The sequence below is a fragment of the Sturnira hondurensis genome, unplaced genomic scaffold (assembly GCF_014824575.4).
Source record: "Sturnira hondurensis isolate 20B ecotype Veracruz unplaced genomic scaffold, ASM1482457v3 Scaffold0010128, whole genome shotgun sequence".
NCBI lineage: Eukaryota > Metazoa > Chordata > Mammalia > Chiroptera > Phyllostomidae > Sturnira > Sturnira hondurensis.
In genome coordinates this window covers 34,708,202-34,729,783 of record NW_028082759.1, presented here as the reverse complement: position 1 = coordinate 34,729,783, position 21,582 = coordinate 34,708,202, and the positions used below count along the sequence as shown (strand labels likewise).

At 35.7% G+C, this 21,582-nt stretch overlaps 1 protein-coding gene across 1 annotated transcript in view; it reads right to left on the bottom strand.

Moving 5' to 3' along the window:
- The window catches only part of PREX2 (phosphatidylinositol-3,4,5-trisphosphate dependent Rac exchange factor 2), a 226,933-nt gene that overhangs the window by 107,098 nt on the left and 98,253 nt on the right, over positions 1-21,582 (bottom strand). Inside the window, exons 13-19 of the mRNA XM_037058677.1 lie at positions 20,707-20,756; positions 17,942-18,017; positions 13,762-13,834; positions 11,233-11,375; positions 10,992-11,084; positions 9,122-9,270; positions 4,521-4,606 (exon numbers count right to left, since the gene is read on the bottom strand). Of these exons, the coding sequence (XP_036914572.1) occupies positions 4,521-4,606; positions 9,122-9,270; positions 10,992-11,084; positions 11,233-11,375; positions 13,762-13,834; positions 17,942-18,017; positions 20,707-20,756 (670 nt within the window). The remainder of the gene's footprint in view (positions 1-4,520; positions 4,607-9,121; positions 9,271-10,991; positions 11,085-11,232; positions 11,376-13,761; positions 13,835-17,941; positions 18,018-20,706; positions 20,757-21,582) is intronic.

The window sequence follows — 21,582 nt, the reverse complement described above, 5'->3', positions numbered from 1 at the left end:
GCACATATGCAATAAGGAAAGCCATGCTAAAATATGATAAAGGTGTAACTAGGGTGTTTTTGATAAATCTGGTTCTGATAGCAATGCCCTCTCAAAAATTTTCTGCTATTTAACAGGCCATTCAAGCTGTGATAAACAGAATATTTTTCCATCTCCCTATGAATTAATTTGAAGGATATTGAAAAGTAACCTTTATAATGCTAATCAGTTATTTTCCCTTTAAAATGTCTAGTCAATCTAGTTTTCAAAACATGCATACAAAATAGCAAAATGAGAAAGCCAGAAACGTGCCTTATTTATCGTTCTTTAGTTTACAAAATCTCTAAATACATGGTAATGGAAAAATACAATAAAGATTAAATAAAAATAGTATTCATTTTCATTTCTAAAAATGCCAACAATTAAAAGAAATTCTGCAGTAAAAATATCAAGTCAATTAGCAACTACAAGTGGACTGGGTTTGCTAAGGAAATTAAGTCAGGATATGTACAAAGGGTCAGGAACCAGAGAACTGGTGAAGAATAACATTAATCAGATAACATCAACTGTCCATAATTTATTTGAATAGAAATAGACTTAAATATGGAAGTGGCATATCTTAACCAAGGGATTAAGATTTTCAGAACTGCCCTGGTTGGTGTGGCTCAGTGGGCTGAGCACCAACCTGCAAACCACCAAAAGGTCACCAGGTCGGTTCCTGGTCAGAGCACATGTCTGGGTTCCAGGCCAGGCCCCCAGTTGGAAGCACATGAGAGGCAACCAATTGATACTTCTTTTACACATTAATGTTTCTCTCCCTCTTATTCTCCCTCCCTTCCCCCTTTCTTCAAAAAATAAAAATTTTTTAAAAATATTCAGAACCTTCCAATCATTATTATTTAGTATTCTGAGCAAATCAACATTTACAAAGCACCGTTAATAAAAAAACAATGAATACAATTAATATAAATTACTATAAAGCTTATCATAAGTATGTTAGAAGCAATTTCTCCCATGGAAGAATTCGTAAACATCTAAAAGGGCACAATTTATAGTCAAGAATCATCTTCTCAGTAAAATTCACTCCCAGAAATACTAAGTGCCTTTTCTGGATGGAACTGGTTTTTGGTGGAGTGAGGGACATTCCCAACAGGAAGAACAGCCTGAAAATAGGCACTGAGTTGAGAAATAACCTGGACATTTGGGAACATACAGGCTGCTGGGAGTGGGACCTTAGAACAGAAAGAGATACTGGAGAGCAGAGCAGAGTCAGGTTGTGAGGCCCGAGGTGCTTTGTGTGAAGGCCTCAGAGTCTGAACCTAACTATGTATAGAAGAGGAAAAACATTTAAGAATTCTAAGCAGAGAAGTGGCATGATCCCCTGAAACGGGCCGAGTGTTAATGGAGTAGGAGGGGATAACACTGAGTGTTAAGGTGCCTGAGGGCCATTATGTGTATAATAAACAATTAGAGGTGGACTACAGAACCCAGGTTAGAGGTCTGGGCAGGAAACAGAAATGCAGAAATGCTCCGCAAAGAGGACCAGAAAGACTGCTGTGGAGAACAAGAAGGCAGAGAAGGGAAGAGGATGCCAATAGTTGGAAAGATAGAAAAATTAGGCAGAGGAGGAGTAGAAGCAAAATCTGAAAAGTACCATCTCGGGAATCAAGAGATGAATGGTTTATGCAAATGGCATTTGTCAGTTTAAACGAATGGCCGAAATAGCTCAACTAAGATAAGGATTATCAGTATCCATTATATGTTCCAGTTCAATCCACGATAACTCTTACAAGACAAATTCTGGAGACACGGGTGGGAGGTGGGAGGGGATGTCTACTGCACTGGGTTAAAATTCAGATAGGAATTGAGGAAGGACAGGGAAAGAAAATTTCGGCCAGTATTTCAGGAAGTTTGTCGATGATAAAAATGAAAGTTATTACAGCGTTAGTCTAGAGCTGAGCTTCTCAGTCTTTGTCATGCAGACACATCACCTGGGGATCTGATTAACACGCAGATTCTGACTCGGTAAGTCCTGAGTGGGGCCTGAGATCCTGCCTTTCTAACCAGCTCCCTGGTGGTGCCAGACTGTGTGTGTGGGTCTGTGGATCACATTTTGAGTAGCAAGGATGTAGAGGAGAAAATAAAGGAGAGGTTTTGTGTTTGGTGTTCTAGTTTAAGATGTCTTTGTTTCTTTGTTGATTTTTAAAGGGAAAGAACGAATCCTACACTACAATAATCCAATGGAAACAAAAGGCTAAAAATTATGGAAAGGGGTATCTGACAGTTCAACACTCCAGAGGATCAAAGGGATGGGATCCAGAACATCTGTGGAGAGATTAACCTTGAACTCCAGAAAAGAGAAAAGAAGACCTCTTCCTCTAGGATGGGAGAAAAGTTGGTGGTGATGACCCAGCCAGCAACACGTGTGCACAAGCAGGGTGTGGGGCCTGGAGGGCTTCACACCTGAATCTGTCTGTGAGGTGGAAAAGGAAGCTCATCTTGGGAAATAGGTGGCCACTATGAGGAGAAAAAGAGGGAGCTGAGCAGAGACAGAGGAAGACCTCGGAGCAGTCATATGGGCCCAGTAAAGACAGGACTGAATTGGGATGGATGACACTAATCCCAAACCTATGACAGTTTTTCCTAGCTGCTCAGGAGAATGAGCGAAGAAGGTGCTTAGGTTGATCTGGCCTGGATGCACCTGAGGAAGAAGGAGGAAGGGATCTTGATGATGCGGCAAGAGGGACTGAAGTGACCGGCCCTGGGGATAAGGCTGAGGAGGACATGCAGCCCGGAGGGGTCTAACGCACCCGGAGAAAAGAGAAGGAGCCGAAGAATGGAAGTCCCAACTGAACTGAAAAACCTGAGAACATCAAAGTGGATGAGACAAAAACAGGAGATTGTCATCAGAGACTGGCGTATTGGAATTTCGGATTCTAAAGGTGAAATTCCAGTGAGTGATGCACTGTAGTGGTAGCCGTGAAAAAGAGCTGACAAAAGGAGACAAAGCCTCTTTTTCTTATGACGAAATTACAGTGCAAAACGAAATCCCTGAATAATATCTTTTCCTTTAATATACACCTGAAAGGAAAAGCACAGGAGTGTTTCCTTCACTCTTCAGAAGCAAAGAGCACAGTGACCAGACTTGGGCAGGCCCCAGGGACATGGAGGGCACGCCCTGTCACACAGTTCCACAGGGCGAACCCTCCTCTCTGCGTGACACTGTATAGGGAAGGAGGTTTGACGTGATTTGCTCAGATTTGCACTTATTTGGTAGTACTGGTAATGTGACTTACTCCATCTGGTTTAGCAAACATGAAGAAGATATTTGATATATCAAATGTCCCATTTTAGTATAAAATATATCGCATTTCAGTTTGATAATACTAATCAGTTGTTAGGAAGGTTTTATTTATTTTTTTGAAATGTTTACTAATCCATGTATTTTAAAAATCTGAGTAAAAAGAACAAGCTTTTGAAATAAGATTCATTTTTATCATACAAACACTAATGAAAGCATATTTATAATCCAACCTAGTATGTTCTTGATAGATTTGATTTGGATAACAATGCCCTCTCAAAATTTTCCAGTCTAATGTTTGGGTGGTCATTGTAAGGTGCTTTAAAGTTTATATTTCTTTGTAACAAAAGTAAAGAATGTCTCTTGATGAGATAAACAAATGACCTCTTATGCTTATAGTGACTTCTTGCTACAGCCCCAAGTTATTTACTATGTTCAGCAATATGAGCTTTGAACAGTTATTCCCTTAAATCATTACAATGTTAGTATGAAATTTAAAAGTACATAACAACAAGAGTTATCAATAGCTAATTTGTCCACCAAACAAAAGGAGAATAAAATATTTAAAAATTTTTAGTCACTAAAATTATTAAATTTAAAATGCATTTTACAGTTTATAAAATGCTTGGCTTATAGGAATACTTGAAGTAATCATTTAGTGATAAGCTATAAAATACACAAATCATTCTTAAACCTAGAATGTCGTATCTTTGAATTACTAACAAAAATAAAATTATTTGCTGTCAGAGAAAAAGACAAATTATATCTTTTGGCTAAATGGAAGCACAGAGCAAAGTGATTTTAGGAGGCATCATTTGCTTATAAATGTTTTAAAAGATGTTATTTATTTATTTTTAGAAAGAGAGGAAGGGAGGGAGAAAGAGAGGGAGAGAAACATCAATGTGTAGTTGCCCCTCGTGTATCCCCTACTGGGGACCTGGTTCACATCCCAGACATGTGCCCTGACTGGGAATTGAACCAGCGACCCTTTGGTTTGCAGACTAGCACTCAACCCACTGAGGCACACCAGCCAGGGCTGCTTATAAATTTTTAACAGTGCCTTACAATTTTTAAGAATTTTTAAATATTATTTTAGGAATATACTACCATTGACTTAGTACTATAAAAATATGATAGAGAAAATTCATAACATTATTATACACATTTTAAACACAATCTTCTTTACCAAAAAAAACACCAGAAATGCTGGAAAGCTGTTGACCACACAGGATGGACTCACCTCTTCCTACCGCATGCACAACAGATGGGCCGTATCCCCGGATCTGGAACCCAAGCCCCTCAGCTGAATCTGGGATTTTCACTGTCCTAGAACAATCAGAAAAATAAGGTAAGATGACTTTAAAATGCTACAATTAGATAAAACAATAGTTGTCCACACTTCCATCTATTCTTTTAATACATTTGTACTGAGAATTGACCATGTGAAAATCACTGGGTTCAAAATCCTTGAAGGAGGCACCATGGTGCATGTCCTTGCAAAGGCAAGTAGCAGCCACACCCTGCAGAATTCCTCACTAGATGTAAGCACTGCACAGTACATACTGAATAAGGAACAAGCCCTGGGCTCAGACACACTACAGTTTGGTTTTGGTTGTTGTTTGTGTTTTTAGAGAGAGAGGGAGGAAGGGAGGGAGAGAAAGAGAAAGAGGGAGGGAAACATCAATGTGAGATAGAGACATCGATTGGTTGTCTTCTAGACACCCCCCAACCAGGGACTGAACCCGAATCCACAACCTGAGTATGTGCCCTGACTGGGAATCGAACCCCAACCTTTTGGTGTATGGAACAATGCTCCAACCAACTGAGCCACACAGGCCAGAGCCCCACCTTGCTTTGAATCCTCATTTAGTCACTTGATAGTTGGAAAACTTGAATGAATTTCTTAATTTCTCTGAGTCTGAGTTTCTAGAAAGGTGATAGGTTAAAATATACATTGCAAGGTGTCAATGGAAATTAAAAGAGATAGCTTTGGTAAATTGCCCTGCATTGTGCTGTGAACTATCTATGTAGGTACTTAACAAAGTGGAAGCCCCTCTCCTTAGTTTGCTATTATGAAGAAGACATAAAGCACTGAGAAATTTCTTTGTTAACATTCATATAAAAGAAACACAAAGCTAATACATTGCTACCTGTTGGGAACTCCATCAAAAAGCAACAACAAAGAGCTAGTTATAAAGAGCGGATGTGTCAAACGCTACATCAAAGTAATTGAAGAATATGATTAACCTTAGTATTTATTCAGTGGAATTTCAAAAGAATAATACATCAAAAGGTAAACCTGCATAAGTAAAAAAGAAATTTTCAATGAATTCACATGGAAAAGAAGATAAAGGGATGGAGAACTTGAGTAAGCTGTCATGGCAAATCAGTGAGGGATGTCCAATGTGGCACTAACCAATGAGCTGCTCCAGAGAAGACAGAAATCAGAAAATGACAGTGAAAAGCAGAGAACAGGACATAAGTTGGAACCTCATAACAATATTAATGAGTATAATAAATTGCAGTAAAGGGCAGACAAATGAATACAAAGAAGTAAATGTTGATGGATAGCCCTTGATGCCCAAGAAACAAAAGTGTTCTCCAAAAGCTGATGAATGAATCACAAAATAAATGCAACAGGCACATTAGCATCTCAAGCTGGGTACAGCAGCTCTTATTTGCACCTGACAAAACTGCTGTTAGAGCAGTGTAAGCAACACAGTGCCTAGAACACTTGAGAGTGCATTTAGTCCTGAAGACACAGGCTGGCACTGTAACCTAGAATGTAACATAGATAGGCATTCAGGCATTCGGTCACAGAAATACACATTATCTGTTCCAGGAAACCTTGAAAGTATTACTACAAATTAGATTATATACCATGAAGTTATCTGCACATTGGTGGGGTGGAGGTCACATAACTAATTCACTTATCCTTTATCCTTAATTAAATATTTTTGGTATATATAGCTATACCTGTTTTCTCTGAATAGCAACTTGTTACTATTGTCTGTCAAAGATACACTTGAAAATAGAAGACAATTAAGGAAAAAAAGAATAAAGACATTTTCTGAGCATGAAATAAAAAAATACAGGTAGCTCATGTTTCTACATATTATCAATGAAAGTTCACTTTTGCTGAAATAACTTAGAGCTTTCTGGTTACAGTGGCCTCTCAACCCTTTTTAAGCAAGGTTTTCTATCCTTCTACTATGCTACGGAAGGCTGACCCTACTCTAATCTTCTGGAATATTATTACTATTCTCTTAATAAAATTGGCACAAAACACCATGAGATGCATTTGGTCATAATTTGAGGACTCCTTTCATAAAATGATCTTTGGAAAACCTGTTTTCCTGGTGGGAACACTATGATGCCTATTAAAACAAAAATTAAATTTATGTGAGAAGGATGCTCTATTTCCTGCTACAAAGCCATTGAAAAATTCCTTGATATTACCTGTTGTAAAATACAGCTACACTCAACAGAAAAATTCTGTTGTATTTACCTCTCACATTTATTGCTTTTTCCCCATACAAGATACTTCATAAATCATAAGTAGCTATTGCAAGAAAATATGAGAGTGATTTATAAAAATCATACATTAGAATGAGAACATAAAGGAAAGGTTATAAATTTCAAACAAATTAAAGAGAAACAGAAAAAATAAGTACTCCATCCTCAAAACAGTTTTAAAATACAATGTAAAATATGCTCTTGATGTAATAAAGAAGCAATGGGAAAAGTGAAATGAGAGAACAGAAAAACATCATAGATCAAATCACTGGAGTACATATTACGGGCTGAGCATGTCACTAAGTTCTTTACAAACCTAGATTTATTTAGTGTTCTTAGCAGCTCTGTGACATAGGCACTCTTATCATCCCCATTTTTATAGATGAGGATATTGAAGCAACACAATTAGCAAGCAAATGGTGGAAGAGAGCCTTGTACTTGGGCCAGAAATATCATTCTAGTTTCTACACAACAAACACCAAGGGAATAATCAGAAGACATAGGTTCCAACCCTGCTTAGCTAAGCAACTACTTCTAGGACTGAGGATACACCCTGTCTATTTAGTTTTGAAGTCCTCTTCCTGTTGAAATGCTTGTAATCAGCAGACCAGTATTCGTAGGGTCAAATCAGGGGTTAAGGGGCTATGGGAAACCTTCATGGCCACTAATGAATGCTTAGGAATACGACTCTCCCTCATTCCTTTATTGTTAACTGTCCTCAAAATGTCCAGAGGTAGGCAACTGGGTTAGCCTTATCCCAGATAGGGTTGGATAAATGGGAAGCCATAGATCATAATAAGTTTCAGAGAGATGGCATTACCATAATTATTTGCTGCTCTCCAGCCCAAAGTCCTCCTATATTAGTAACTTTAATGAGTCCCACTCTTTCTGAGGACTTTGTATGCTGTTGGTAGAAGCATCTACCTTGATGACTTACTACAGAATCTAGCCCATTACACTGCACTTTGACTCTTAAGATAAATAAGGCACCCAGCTTTGCTGAATATATACAGGCAGGGAAGAATACTATACTACATATACTTAGAATCTTTCTATAAACCATTTAGTATTTGAAGTGGTAGCCTTCATTTATCTTAAAAATAATGAAGTTGCTTATCACAACTGATAAATATAAGTATTAAGTAGTAATTTTGATATCATCATCGTATATTAATACATTATGGTATATAATGCTCTATATGCATTATTTTGATTACCTAATTGGTTAAACACATGGAAACCTGGTAAAGGAATATGAGATCATCAATGATTTACAGAAGAAAAGCCAATGTCTTACAAGTACATTTATAATATCTCATTATTTTTTTCTAAAAAATCATAAAGTATATCCCATTTTATAAATAAATGATTACGCATAGGCGCCAGTACTTATAAAATTCAACTAACACTGAATTTCAAAAGGATAACAATGTATACAATATAAACAAAACTATAATTGTAACCTAATCAACAAAACAAACAACTGAGTAAAACAGAGCCAGAGACTTGGAATTAAAGAACAAACTGACAGCGACCAGAGGGGTGGGGGTGGGGGTGGGGGGCGGATAACAGAAAAAAGAAAGGGAAGGGACAGCAAAGGAACACGAATAGAAGGCTCATGGGCATGAACATTGGGGGGGTATTTACTTTGGGGGTGAGAGACAGGGTAGGGGTGAGCAATGGGGAAAAAGGAGGGACAACTGTAACTGAACAACAATAAATACAAAGAATAACAATGGTTATTTATGAATGATTTGATTATAGGAAAAATATCTTCCTTCAGAAAAGTCTGTACTCTAAATTTCCTATAATGAACATGAGTTTTTTTCTAATCATAGGCAGATAGATAGGCAGACATATTTTTTAAAAGAATGGACCTATTTCTAAGTACACACAAGCATGAAAGACCTTACCCCCAGGCTTGATCCCATCTCCTATCAATGTTTAATTATGAATGGTGTCAAATCAACTCATAGCCCCTGAAATTCTTAGAGTTGAACGGGAAAGAACGTAATTCTTTAATATCAAATGCACTATTAATTTTCTTCACTCATAGTCAGACTCAACCCAACCCAGAGGAAAATGTAGACAGCAAAAGAAAAATATTATTTCTGCTGAAAGTACCTTATTTAAGTGGAAAACATTTTATCATCATAAGCAATGGAGTTTTTCCCATCACTTAAAGACCAGTATTGGTCATGCTGGTGAGGTTTACATGTTCTAAGCAATGGGATACTTAATTCTAGACATTTGCTTAGTTAACTTTTCTATTTTGTTCACCTATGTATAATGTATTTTTAACCCCACACAAATCGTACAACTTACTCCCTTGGCTTTGTGCTCACAAGAACTCTCAGAGGTTTTCTGCTGTTTAAGCATGATTTCAGGAAGCAGTCCACTTCATTGAAAGGTCTCATAAAAACTAGGTCACCATTAATAGCAAAAATTTTTTTCCCAACTTCCATGCCTGCCATCTAAGAGAGAAACAGCAAGAAAGAAAATCAAATTATATTTTAATGAGAGATCTATTTTTTCCCAGAATTAGAATCTGAAAAGGTTTAGAACTTATAGATTTTGACATTTTAACACATCTGCAATGTTTTTATACAATTTCATAAAACAGGACTGTGGGCAAGATGATATTTATTCTTTCTGACCTACTTTAAAATTTGAACACCCATCTTGACTGAAAGTCTCCCCCTCTCCCTCCATGACTTAACACTGTACTCTTCCTGTGACCCTCTCCTCTGCTGTGTTTTATAGTTATTTTTTATATTTCATCCTTTTAACTATAGTCAGACCCCAAGTTAATTTTTTTACTGTCTTTTCCATCTATATCCAACTAACTCAGAGAGTTTCAATCTCAATATAGACATCAATGACAACCAAATGTATATCATTAACCTGAGAATGCATAAGTGTCTCCAGGGCAGGAGAGACACACGGCCTAGCATCCAAGGGGGAGCGCTCCAACAAGAACAGACTACAAGAAGCTGAAAAGATGACAAAGAAGACATTCTCTCTCCATGCCAATCAACGCTGCTCTTCTTAACCTACCCTACTGCCTATAAACAATATGCTCTTTTAGTTACCAGATAAATGATGGAAATCTGGGAGGAAGCATTTCATCAGGGCATACCCAGATGAAGCTGTGGTCTAGGAACACCCTCTGAAGCTATCTGGGAGAAACACTGCCTACTCACAGAAAATTACTAAAAGCGGTCATTTATTGACCAGGCCCACCAACAGAGTAGCAGTTGACAAGAGCTATTTTGTTTGACATGAACGTGCTGTTCATTAAGCTTTGTCTTATGTGAGTTTGTGACCTGGTAAAAGATAGAGAGACCTTGCGCATTATCAGATGAGTAGATGACTGACAGTTTACTACTAACTGTAAAGAGATTCAAAGTTCAAAGCCATGTTTCACTCATTACCACATTCTCTATGAAAGATGAACTATTGAGAAGTTTGCTGGGGGATTAAGCATTTTAATGCCAGGAAGCAAGGTGAGAATACTTGAACTCTGATAAATTTGGTACACAATCCTGGAAAATACATTGTATGAGGAGAGGTAATTTTGTCTATCTTGTTCAGTGCTACATTCCCAGACTCTAGAACACTGGTTAGCATATAACAGGGACCAAATAAATATTTATGAATGGATGAACAAATAAATGATCAGGAGATTTGTTGGTTTAACAGGCTGGTGAGGTGAGAGAACATCAATCAGTATTAACCCATTTCAAAAGTAAGTCAAAGCACGTGCTTTACTGATGGAGGTGCTATTCATATGGCAGTCCAAAGTGAAAGAAAAATAGAAGACACAGTCTTTAAATTAATGGAAGAACCACCTGACATATATAATATAGTCCCACCCTATGCGGCCTCTTCAGGGTTCTAGGCTAGCATTAGTGAGCAGGGAAGTCCCAGGGTGCCTGGAATGAGCCACTCAGCCTCTCAGATCGAGAAGGGCACAGCTGTAGGTATCTCCAATACTTTCCCCAAACTACACCTGAGTACCCAGACATCGGCTCCTCTCACAGACTTCAAGAGCATTTGGTAGAACTGTAGGATAAGATTATTCAGTAAGATTATTTTCAATAAAGATACTTAAAGGCTGATTTCAATTACTTTAGAAATCTATATTTATATGTCGTGGGCAACAAATGTAAATAAAAATGTTAATTTACATTACCTCAGCATTAGACCCCTTTTCTACCAACTTAATTATTGGAACTTTATTTTTGTCTTCTAACCCAAAACCATAGCTGCCTTCATTGGATTTAATCTGAAATGCAAAGTATTAGCATTATTAATAAGGCAAGTAGGAAAAAGTTTGCAAATCAACCAGAAATAATACGCATCACCACCAAACATGTTTATGTCATCTCCTGCTAATATCTAATCAAGAAAAAAACATATAGTAAAAAACTTACCAATAATGATTTCGCTATAACATTTTCCACAACTTTTAAATCATGTTTCATAAGTCGGTGTTTCATATTGGATCCTTCCATTTCCTCATCCGCAAAAAAACGGAAAAGTAGAGGTTCATCTTTGAACTCACTTTTTTCAAGGACTAAGGAAATAGAGATATATTCAAATTGTTCCAATTAATCCAAAATTCCAACTCTTTGTCCGAACTGATAGACATCCAGTAAAATAATACCAGTACCATGTCCTAAAACAAGTTACGCACACTATTATCCATATGATAATATTCCATTTCTTTCTATAATTTTGAGCCAATGTTCCCTTTAACTTAGTTACCTAAAAACTTCTGAATTTTTAATATAAAGTATTTTTTCAATGTTAACTTTTTTACACTTAACCAAGTCTTTCAATTTCCAGATTAAAATCTAAATTTAAATAGATTATATTGAATAAAAAATTATGCAATCCAAAATATAGAAAACTACAGTGTTTTGAATTTGTAGTAACCATTTGAAGTGTGTTCTTGAAGATCCCGCACAATGGTGGGAAAATCCAGCAGGATTAAGTGTTGTCTTTGTGTGTGTGAGCTGCTGCCTCTGCGGTCGCTTTGTTCTAACGCTTCAAACCAGAAATACATCTTCTGGGTGAAATGTGATTTTAGTTTTCGTTAATTCCTCGATCTTTTCTGTTTAAAAGCATTGTCTTCAAATAACCTTATTTTTGCAAGGGTTACTTTTTCCCTTTCATCTGAACATTAATATTTTCCTTCAAATTCAAGGTTTATGTTTTTATAAGCCTGTTTAAAAATAAGGGTTCATACCAACAGAAAGCATTTGTATTCAGCGAGCTACTGAAAGCAGTCAAAATGTATTGAATGGGAAATCTCTTCTATTTCCATTTACATTCCTTAGTACCTTGAAGAGAAGTCTGTTGGGACAGGTGATTTATCAAGCCAGGGAGTTAAGGGGGGGCGGTGGTGCCCAAGCACAGCAGAAACGTAAGTCTTTACGATGAGACAGACCTGCGTTTACATTCCAGGTCTGGGCCTGATTCTGGTTTAACATTGGGAAAGTTACAGAAACTCTTTGAACTTCAGTTTCTTCATCTGTGAGATACGCACCATAAAACCTTCTTCATAATGTTGCACAAAACCAAAATGAGGTAATAATGTAAATAACTTGGCATGTAGTAATCAATCAAAGATGATAGCTATTTATTTCATTATTTCCATAGAGTTCCAAACAGTAATTATCGACCAGGTAATTGTATGTATTGATCGTTGTATGAAAGATGGGCTGGCAATGTGAGTTAATAGATGAAATTATGGACCACAAGTTAAAAAGAAACACAAGTCATAGCTAACAACAGAAATGAGAATATACGTGAGAGTGAGTTAGGTCTTATCCACATGACATAAGGAGTTCTCCAAAACTCACACACACGATGCGTCACTACAGTTTTCCTCCCTGAAATGGTCTGTGTAAAATGGGCAGGAGAAGAAGACACCAGGAAGCCTAGGTGAGAGTTGAACTGGTTGTGCTTTACTGACAGAGACTGTCACAGGAAAAACCTCTGTTGTATGTAACTCAACATTTTAAATTGTGTTGAATTCAGATTACTGCTTATTTATTACTGCTTGTTTTCAGCTTGATATTATAGTTTTAATTCCCTAGAATGATATCATTGCTTTCATTCAATGGTTCACTCTTCAAGGATCAATATTTCTACATCACAACTGACACTGCGCTCTAGAGAAAGCGGAATGTGATGGAATTCCCAAAGAAATATGCAATAACCAAGGATGCAGTCAAAACTGCTGTAACTTTTGCTATAGTTTCTTCTTCATAAAAAGGTAACAACCTTTTGAAAGTAACTGCCAAATAGGTATCAAATATTTGACAAGTGCTATCAAATACAGGTCTATAAATATATATGTGTGTATATCTATACCCACACACACATAAGCAATCAAAATAGATTGTTTAGGTTTATGAAATCTCTAAGATGTTATACAGAGGAAAAGCTAAGATGCTATTTTTTATAAACATATGGGAAATTAAGTCTTCAAACAAGAAAATCAATCTTTAATTACTAGCCCAAAAAACAGATTTCTTCCAGAGATTTATTATTTTGTTCTGATATAAGTTTAAAATACTTTTATAAAAACTCAGAATAAATATGTAACTATACATAACCCTCACTGAATCATTTTAATATAGTCTAGCATTCAGAAAAAATGAGTCTGATCTGAAATAGTTTCAACACATGTAATCTATTTTTCTTAAAAACATCTGAGCTTGAGCCTCTGCTCTTCTGGAATCAGTTCTATTCTAGAAAAAAAAAAGGAAGAGTAGTCATGGCAACCGGGACATAATGCAGATGTGGTGACCCCACATGCACACATGGCAAGGCCCAGACAGTCTTGCTGGTCCGTCTCTAAATGACTTCGCTGGAACACTGAGATATTCCCAGTCTTAACAAAAACAGAACAGTAACATACACCTGTAAGCTCCCAGAATAAACCTTCCTACCATGGTGCATAAATCCGTTGTCACAGAGTCCAGTGCCAAATATCATTGCCTCTTCTCTGGTACGGCAATCCCCCTGTTAACCATAAAAGCACTGTACAGGTTAACAGGCAACCGAAAGCTTGCATCTTTATTAGCACTAAGCTGACAAAGTCATTCATATATTATGGTATATATTGCTTTCATAAGCTCACTATAAATATATATAAATATATATATAAACATATATATTTGTGAGAAAACATTCACTCGATAATGAAAACATATCCCATTCACATTAATATTCTTGAGAAAAACCATGCTTTATGAAATATGAAAACATCTGAAGTGCCTAAAATTTATTGCTACCAAAAATGATTCCTTTCTCATATTTCTTCAATCTTGTATCCCCATTTTACATCAAGGAAATATCCTGTACAATGAAATCATATGAAATAAGGGTAAGTAAATCATTATGCATGATCTTAGCTATCACTTCCCTTCTACCAAATGGCTTTGCTCTTTAAAAAACCCTAAAAAAACCTACTAATCTAGGGTGACTGGCTGGTAAGACCCTTAGAGTAAATTGTTTGGCTGAGCCAGCAAATGGAAGCTTCTCTCTCATTATCTTGCCTAAAAAAAATTCAGAACATATAACTGAACCCAGAAAGAAAGCCCAATGCAACCTTTTGTCATGGTACCTACTTTATTCATTAAGTATGGATGAATATACACAAAAATGTAAGTGTATATGCACGTGTGTGCATATACCCTAGATTAGTATGTTTTACATTTTAAGAAGTGCTTTCTACATATTATCTCATTTTTCCCCAGTCCTTTTAGCACTAGGGTACTTTACCTAATCTATCTTCTCCCCTCTCTGTCCATCCATGTCTGTGTCAACACTTTAGCATTTCTGCATCTAAGATTATCATAATTTTTGGTACTTTTTCCAACATATGCTGTTACAAAATTGAATTTTATTACACAGAAATGTCACATTCCAAAACTTTTAAACAGGCTCTCTTTTTTGCAATCATAACATATGAAAATTTTCTATTTGACTTTCAGGGACATCCATATCCTGGCTTCATTCTCTCTCTAGCTTTGCTTTCTAAATAGGCACACCTTTTTCTAGCCAAGTTGGGCCCTACTCTTGCCTGAATTCTGTGCTTATTTTCCTCCTTGCTTTCACTCATGTAATTACTCATACTTACAATGCCCTTCTCCCTACCCTTCACCCATTTAAATGCTAAGCCCTCTGTCTATCAAGGACTAAGACAATTGCACCTCATGCTGGGACACCTCCTACCCTCACTAATCTTTTGGTTAACTAACAAAATACAATCTGTATCTGCAGACAATGCATCTGTGTCCTTTTCAAATTCTAGCTGTTAGGTAACTTTTATGCATTCATTTGAAAGATATTTATATTTTTGCCACATAATATGCCAACTGCTAGAGATAATACAGTAAAACATTCAAACATAAAATACTTTCCTGCCCTCAAGAAATTCAAATCTAGTGAAGGATGTGGCCACTCAACATGTGGTCTATAATAAGTACCAATGAGACATTATACTAGGTACTGCCCTTAGTACCTAGTACTAAGTACCTAGAAAAAGGTTAAACAGGTCTCTATCCTTAGAAATGTGCACATTAGGACACTCTCAGTATATTTACGGTATTTGTTAAGACAGATACACCCGGGAAACTGGGGCCACAGAAGAGGACCCTGGGCCCAGGGTAGAGAACCCGCAAAACTCCCTGGTGGAGATGACACGGGAGCACAGTCTTAGAGGATACAAAAAAATTGTATCAGTCCACTTAAAGGCAGGACTCATGCCTACTTCCTGTTTTGCTGGTTTGTTTTATTTTAATCATCAAAGCACTTGTTAAACTTACCGTAAGAGCTTTTTTATTAATCACTGACATTTGACTGATTATTCAATTGACATGCAAAAAATATGATCTAAAATGTTTTGGTATCCATATGCCTCATAAAGATCCTATTTGTGCCACATAGAACAGGTGAGCATTAAAAGGGACACAACAGAAATGACTGTGGTTGTGAAGAAGAAAAGCATTATTTAATTATAAAATATGACTGGCCCATTAACAAATCACAACTTGCGTGATTTAAATGATGTTTGAGAAGTACATTAATGCACTCGCTATATAAGGAGTTGATTTCACGGAATATGTTACTATACACCATATTGTACTGGAAGCAGCACAACAGCGAGTGAAAAATGTATTGAGAAGAAACAAGAGTTACCATATTTTCCAAGATGACACTGTACAATATACTGCAGAAGAACAGAAAACCTGTCTGATGCAGACTATACTCCAAACAATACACAGACTAGCATACTGGGAATAGTTCTGTATTCTGGCCTCTAAAGTTCTCCAAATCAATTAAGCCTATGAAATTTAGCTGCTTTATTAGCATTTGCGAGTATTGGTGGAAAGAGACCCTTACACTTTACATTAGAACTTTATTATTCTCTTGTCATTTCATTATTTTGTTTTCATACTCAAGGCCAGCCCATGTTTTCCTAATCTGAAGCTAAGCAATAACAGTTAATCATGTCTGATGCTTACATTTGAGTAAGTTTCACAATATCAGAATCATAACACTTATGGGATGGAGAAGAGATGACACGTGTAGCTACCACAGTAAGTAGCAAACGTGAAAATACAATCTAGAGAGAGTGAGTGCCTTGTCCAAGTTCGCAGAACTGCTTAGCAACAGAGCTGCCATCAGACTCCGGGCTACTGAGTCCCAGGTCCACTGCAATTCCCACAGACATGCTCATAATGGACCACTAAGCAAACCTGAAGAAAAATACTTGCAACTCGGTCCAGGTTTTGAACAACTTACTCTATTCTTCTAATGCTCACACTTGAAAAGTAAAAATGCCAAACGGAAAAAAAAAATGATGACAACTGACTTCCCAAGTCAGAAGTTTAAATATTTATTCACCACCAGCTTTTATTTCAAACAAATATTCTTCAGTTTTCTCACATAACCAACATATAGTACAAGTTCATGTGAATCCTGTTGCATTGTAGTCCCTATGTGAAATCCCAACTCTGATGTCAAGTCCAGAACCTATTCCAATGACACACATCAGCCATAGAAAAGGCTCTGACCTAGTAAACACATTGTGTGATGAATTAGTTTTATCTGAAGGTAATTGTCGGTTTAATAAAAAATCTTACCTTCTAAATAGAATAAGTTCAAGTGCCATAAAATATAAACATAGGTGGTCTTGGATAGTTTAGAATTTAATATTAACAATACAAATCTCAAAATGCATATACATAAGCACATGTGAGTTAAACATTAACATTTTAAACAAAAACACCTTTATGATTAGTATCAAATGTTATTATTCGCCTGTAACAGTAAGTAGGCCACTTTCTTTAATAACAAAACAGTGAAACTGTTTATGAAATTGACTTACATACCCAAACACAATGACAATATTTCAACAAAGCAACATTCTGTTTTCCAAAATAGTATGTTCTATCACAGTAGATATAACTTTTCTTAGTCAAAAGAAAATATTTGACCATTTATTAGTTGATCTAGTATAACAAAACATTTAAATAAATTTATACTTGAATATCTATTATGATGGGTGAGATACCCTGATCAGCAAACACCATTTTCCTGGCTCCCATATTCTAAGAAACGGAATAAAATCACAAAAACAAATTTTGTACTTTCCTATTTAAAATGAATGGAGGTAGTTGCTGAAGTTCATAGTATGAAAACATAATTATTATCTAACAGAGAAAAAGGCATAGGAAGAAAAGAATAACTTGCTAGGACTAATAAAAAGATACTTTAAAACAAACTAGTGAACAAAACAAGCAAAAAATTTTGTATACGTCCATTGTTTCTTTTCAGTGGTATTCAAATGACATGTCATTTTTTATCTATTTCATCTGATAATTTAAAAACAGGAATATATTCTTGAAAGATGACATAGCATAAAAATGAGGCCTGAAGACCCTGAAGTCAGATAAATTAAGTAGGTTCAAATCCTAATGGCTTCATATTAGCTGCATGCATTGGTCAAGTCATCTCACTGTGTCTCATCTGCACGTAAGGATTTAAAAAAATACCCAAATCACATGCTCAAGCTCTCATCAACAATGACCATAACTCAACAACTTCTATTTGTCTACTTACCTGAGCAATTAACCAGTCTATCAGTTTGTTGGCCATGACTACAGATTTGTAGGTCCTTAAATGGTAATCTTTATCTCTACAAAAAAAGAAAGAGAGAAACCAAAACCATTAAGGAAGGAGATAAGTGAGCACAGGGAAACATTCCATTTAGTTCGTGCAACAGGAACATTTACTCAGTGCAGTCTGAATTGACTGTCCACAGTATGTGTAAATAAGAGGGGTTTACAAGGTCTGCACAACACCTGAAAACTCTTCCATCAGCTCCTACCAGTAGAGGAGACCCTCAGTGATACCAAAGCAGGACACTTCTTCTTTCGAATTTTCTTAAATCCAAGTAGATTATTACTGCTAGGTTACCTGCTAATAACTTAGTAAAAATACAATATCTCACTGGTAAAAGAATAATAGAATAGATTTTTCCCTTTAAATCAAGATAGATTCTGCAAAACCTCTCTAAATGTGGAGAAGAAAGCAACCATTTAACTCTGGACCCTGACCTCTCTGGGAAGGCGGTACTTGCTCTGAAGGACCGTTTACTTAGCTTGGCTACAGTAAAAGACTGTAGGCCTGTCCTATGGTAAATACACTGAGAACTGTGTCATTCATTTGGTCATGAGCATGTCACATCCCCAGGGAACCAAAGTAATCAACTGTCCCACAGCAGACTCCTTTCAGTAGACTTCCCAGATCTGAGAAATCACTCAATTTTGGTTCGATACAACAAAGTGCTGGTGATCAGAACTAGACCCTGAAGGCAAGAGTCTGTACTACATTGAGTTTGCAGGCCTGGATCAAAAGGGAATAAGAAAGTGACAGTCTTTTCAAATAATCAAAAACCCAAATTATAAACAACTTGAAGCTAATGAATAATTACTTGCTACATTCAGAGTTCTCTACCTTTGGTCAGGTAATTACAATTAATATATGTATCATTTTATCCATTTTAATAAAGAACTCCCTGAAATATGGTTGAAATTTCTGAGATTTCAATAATAATCTTTTAAAATCTATCTCTTTGTTGATACCTTACCACCCAAGAAAGAATTAGGAAGAAAAAAATAAATCTATTATAGGCCATATGTTGGTTTGTGGGTTCTTCACCCAAGTAATTTCTTTCATAAGCGAGTTCATACATATTAAAAGCCTAACTATCATACATTCCATCTGTTTTATGGTTTTTTCCCATAAATTTTCCCTGGACAACTCATAAACAATTGTCATTTTTAGCCAAAGAACAATTCTTTCTTATCAGCTCTTACCAAGTGTAACTTCTTGATAAGAAATCCCATATGGCTAAAATATATTTTCAGAACACATTTTCTCACATACAAACTCAATATCTGCGCAGATGACATAAAAATTAACTATTATTGTTTTCTATTAGTTTAAGAGAGAAAATTAAGTACCTACTTGCTCATGAGTTAAACACACTCCTTTTAGTATTAAATTATTCAAAATATTTGCAGGGCATCTGTGCCAGAGAATCCACAAATGGTTCTTTTTCCTCTTTTCACCTTGTGAAGCCTGCCTATGAAAGCGGCGAGGGCACTTCCAGAGTAATGAGTGAGATCCCCTGGCATCCCCTAGACCCTGCAGTGTGTTCTCTCCGAAACATCAGTGGGCGATCCGATACACTCAAACAGCAACTTCTGAGATGTTTTTATGTTTAATTAAGCTCTGTATTTCCTTGGACTTGGAAATCAGAAAGAAAACTAGAAACAGTGTACTTCAAACATCTGAATTCTATAGCCACAATTGAAAAGCCTCTTTATTCATTCTGGAAATTGTACATCTATATTTTTTGCCTGAAAAATATGTTTGTCAATAACCTCTGAATCATATCTGGCCTTCTGAAATTAGTTCAACATCATATTCTATCAGTTAGTGTACATCAGTGTATATTACAAAGCACAGTGATACTGCTAATGGTCTCCTCTATTTTTAATCATTGTAACACTGAGTTTTCTGCTGTTTTTCTAAAGAGACAAACTGAAAATTAATTCTGATTCCACTTAAAAATAAAAGGCATAGCTCTTCAGAAGGAAAAACATAAAGGAGAATAACATTATTAAGTTATACTTATTAACTTCAAAGTGATTCTTTTAAGATTTTATTTCTTTATGTTTTAGACAGGGGAAGGGAGAGAGTAAGAGAGGGAGAGAAACATCAATGTGTGGTTGCCTCTCCTACTGGGGACCTGGCCCGCAACCCAGGCATGAGCCCTGACTGGGACTCAAACCGTCAGCCCTTTGGTTCACAGGCTGGTGCTCAACCCTGAGCCACACCAGCCAAGGCTCCAAAGTAATTCTTAATTTTTAAGTATAAAATCTTTCCTTTGAATAAAAGATCACTAGAAGGAAATGCACACTCAAAATTGAATTATGCAATTTAATTTAAAATTTAATATACAAGTAATCATAATGGTAAATATTTATAGTAAATAATACCCCCAAATCCTCTCCCAATCAACTATTATTTATTAAATGTTAACAGAATATGAACCATTTCATTATGAAGTCAATAATTGATAGTGAATTGAAGGCAAATAATTTTAGAAATTAAAATAAAAAGAGTGGAAGAAACTATGTATTAGAGCCTCAGAAAATGTATGCATATTTTAAGATAAATTATTACTTAATCTTTAAAAGTAAAATTTTCACTTTGAGAAAAAAACACCATCGTGTTTTTTAGCTGGATAATATTTACCTAATATGCAATATAAATATTTCCATAAAAGTTGCCCATAATTTTGAAACCAGACTCACCTTATCACTGGAGTAAATAAACTGTGAAGACGGCAATATAACCGTACACCCTATTGTAAAATAAAGATATGTCAAAAGCAAGTAAGATCATTCAAAGAAAAAAAACCAATGACATTTTGAAATAAATGTATTTATTTACTGTTAACATTTTGGAATCATTACAAAATCTCAACCTCATATGTTATGCAAATGTTACATTTTATAATGCAATACATATGTTGTAAGTTATAGAGATAAAAGGACTTAAATCATTAAAAAATAGGAGTAAATTTTGCTATGAGTTTGTCATATACATGACATATATATATACACAAAGGGTTTTTAAAATTTTCCTAAACATACAAATATTTACAATATAAAATACAAAACTTATAGCTTAATATTTTATATAAAAGATTACATATATATTTGTAAAATATATACTTAATATTATAAAGTATATTTGTAAAATACTAAGTATATTTGTATAAAATATAAAATATTAAGCTATAATATAAAAAATAAATAAATCTATGCAGCAATATATCATACTACTGGTTCACTGCATGTCAATATAAATCTTCTTGCATATACAAATAAAAATGATATTACATTAATTTATGTATCTGTACTATTTATTATTTATTCATGCATCATGGCCACTTATTACTACACGTAAAATAGCTTTGAATGGATATAACCTTCTGAATGATATGATTGCATTACTTCCATTGAAAACTAGGTAAGACAATGAAAAAATTACCTAACATTAGAATTCTTGAAATAGCAAGAAGAAATTGAGAGGTTTGCCATTTACTAATTGTCTGTACCAGGAGGATATTTTAAGTCTTTCAACAGCATTTTATCTCGCCAAACTACGACATGAATTCTGCTATT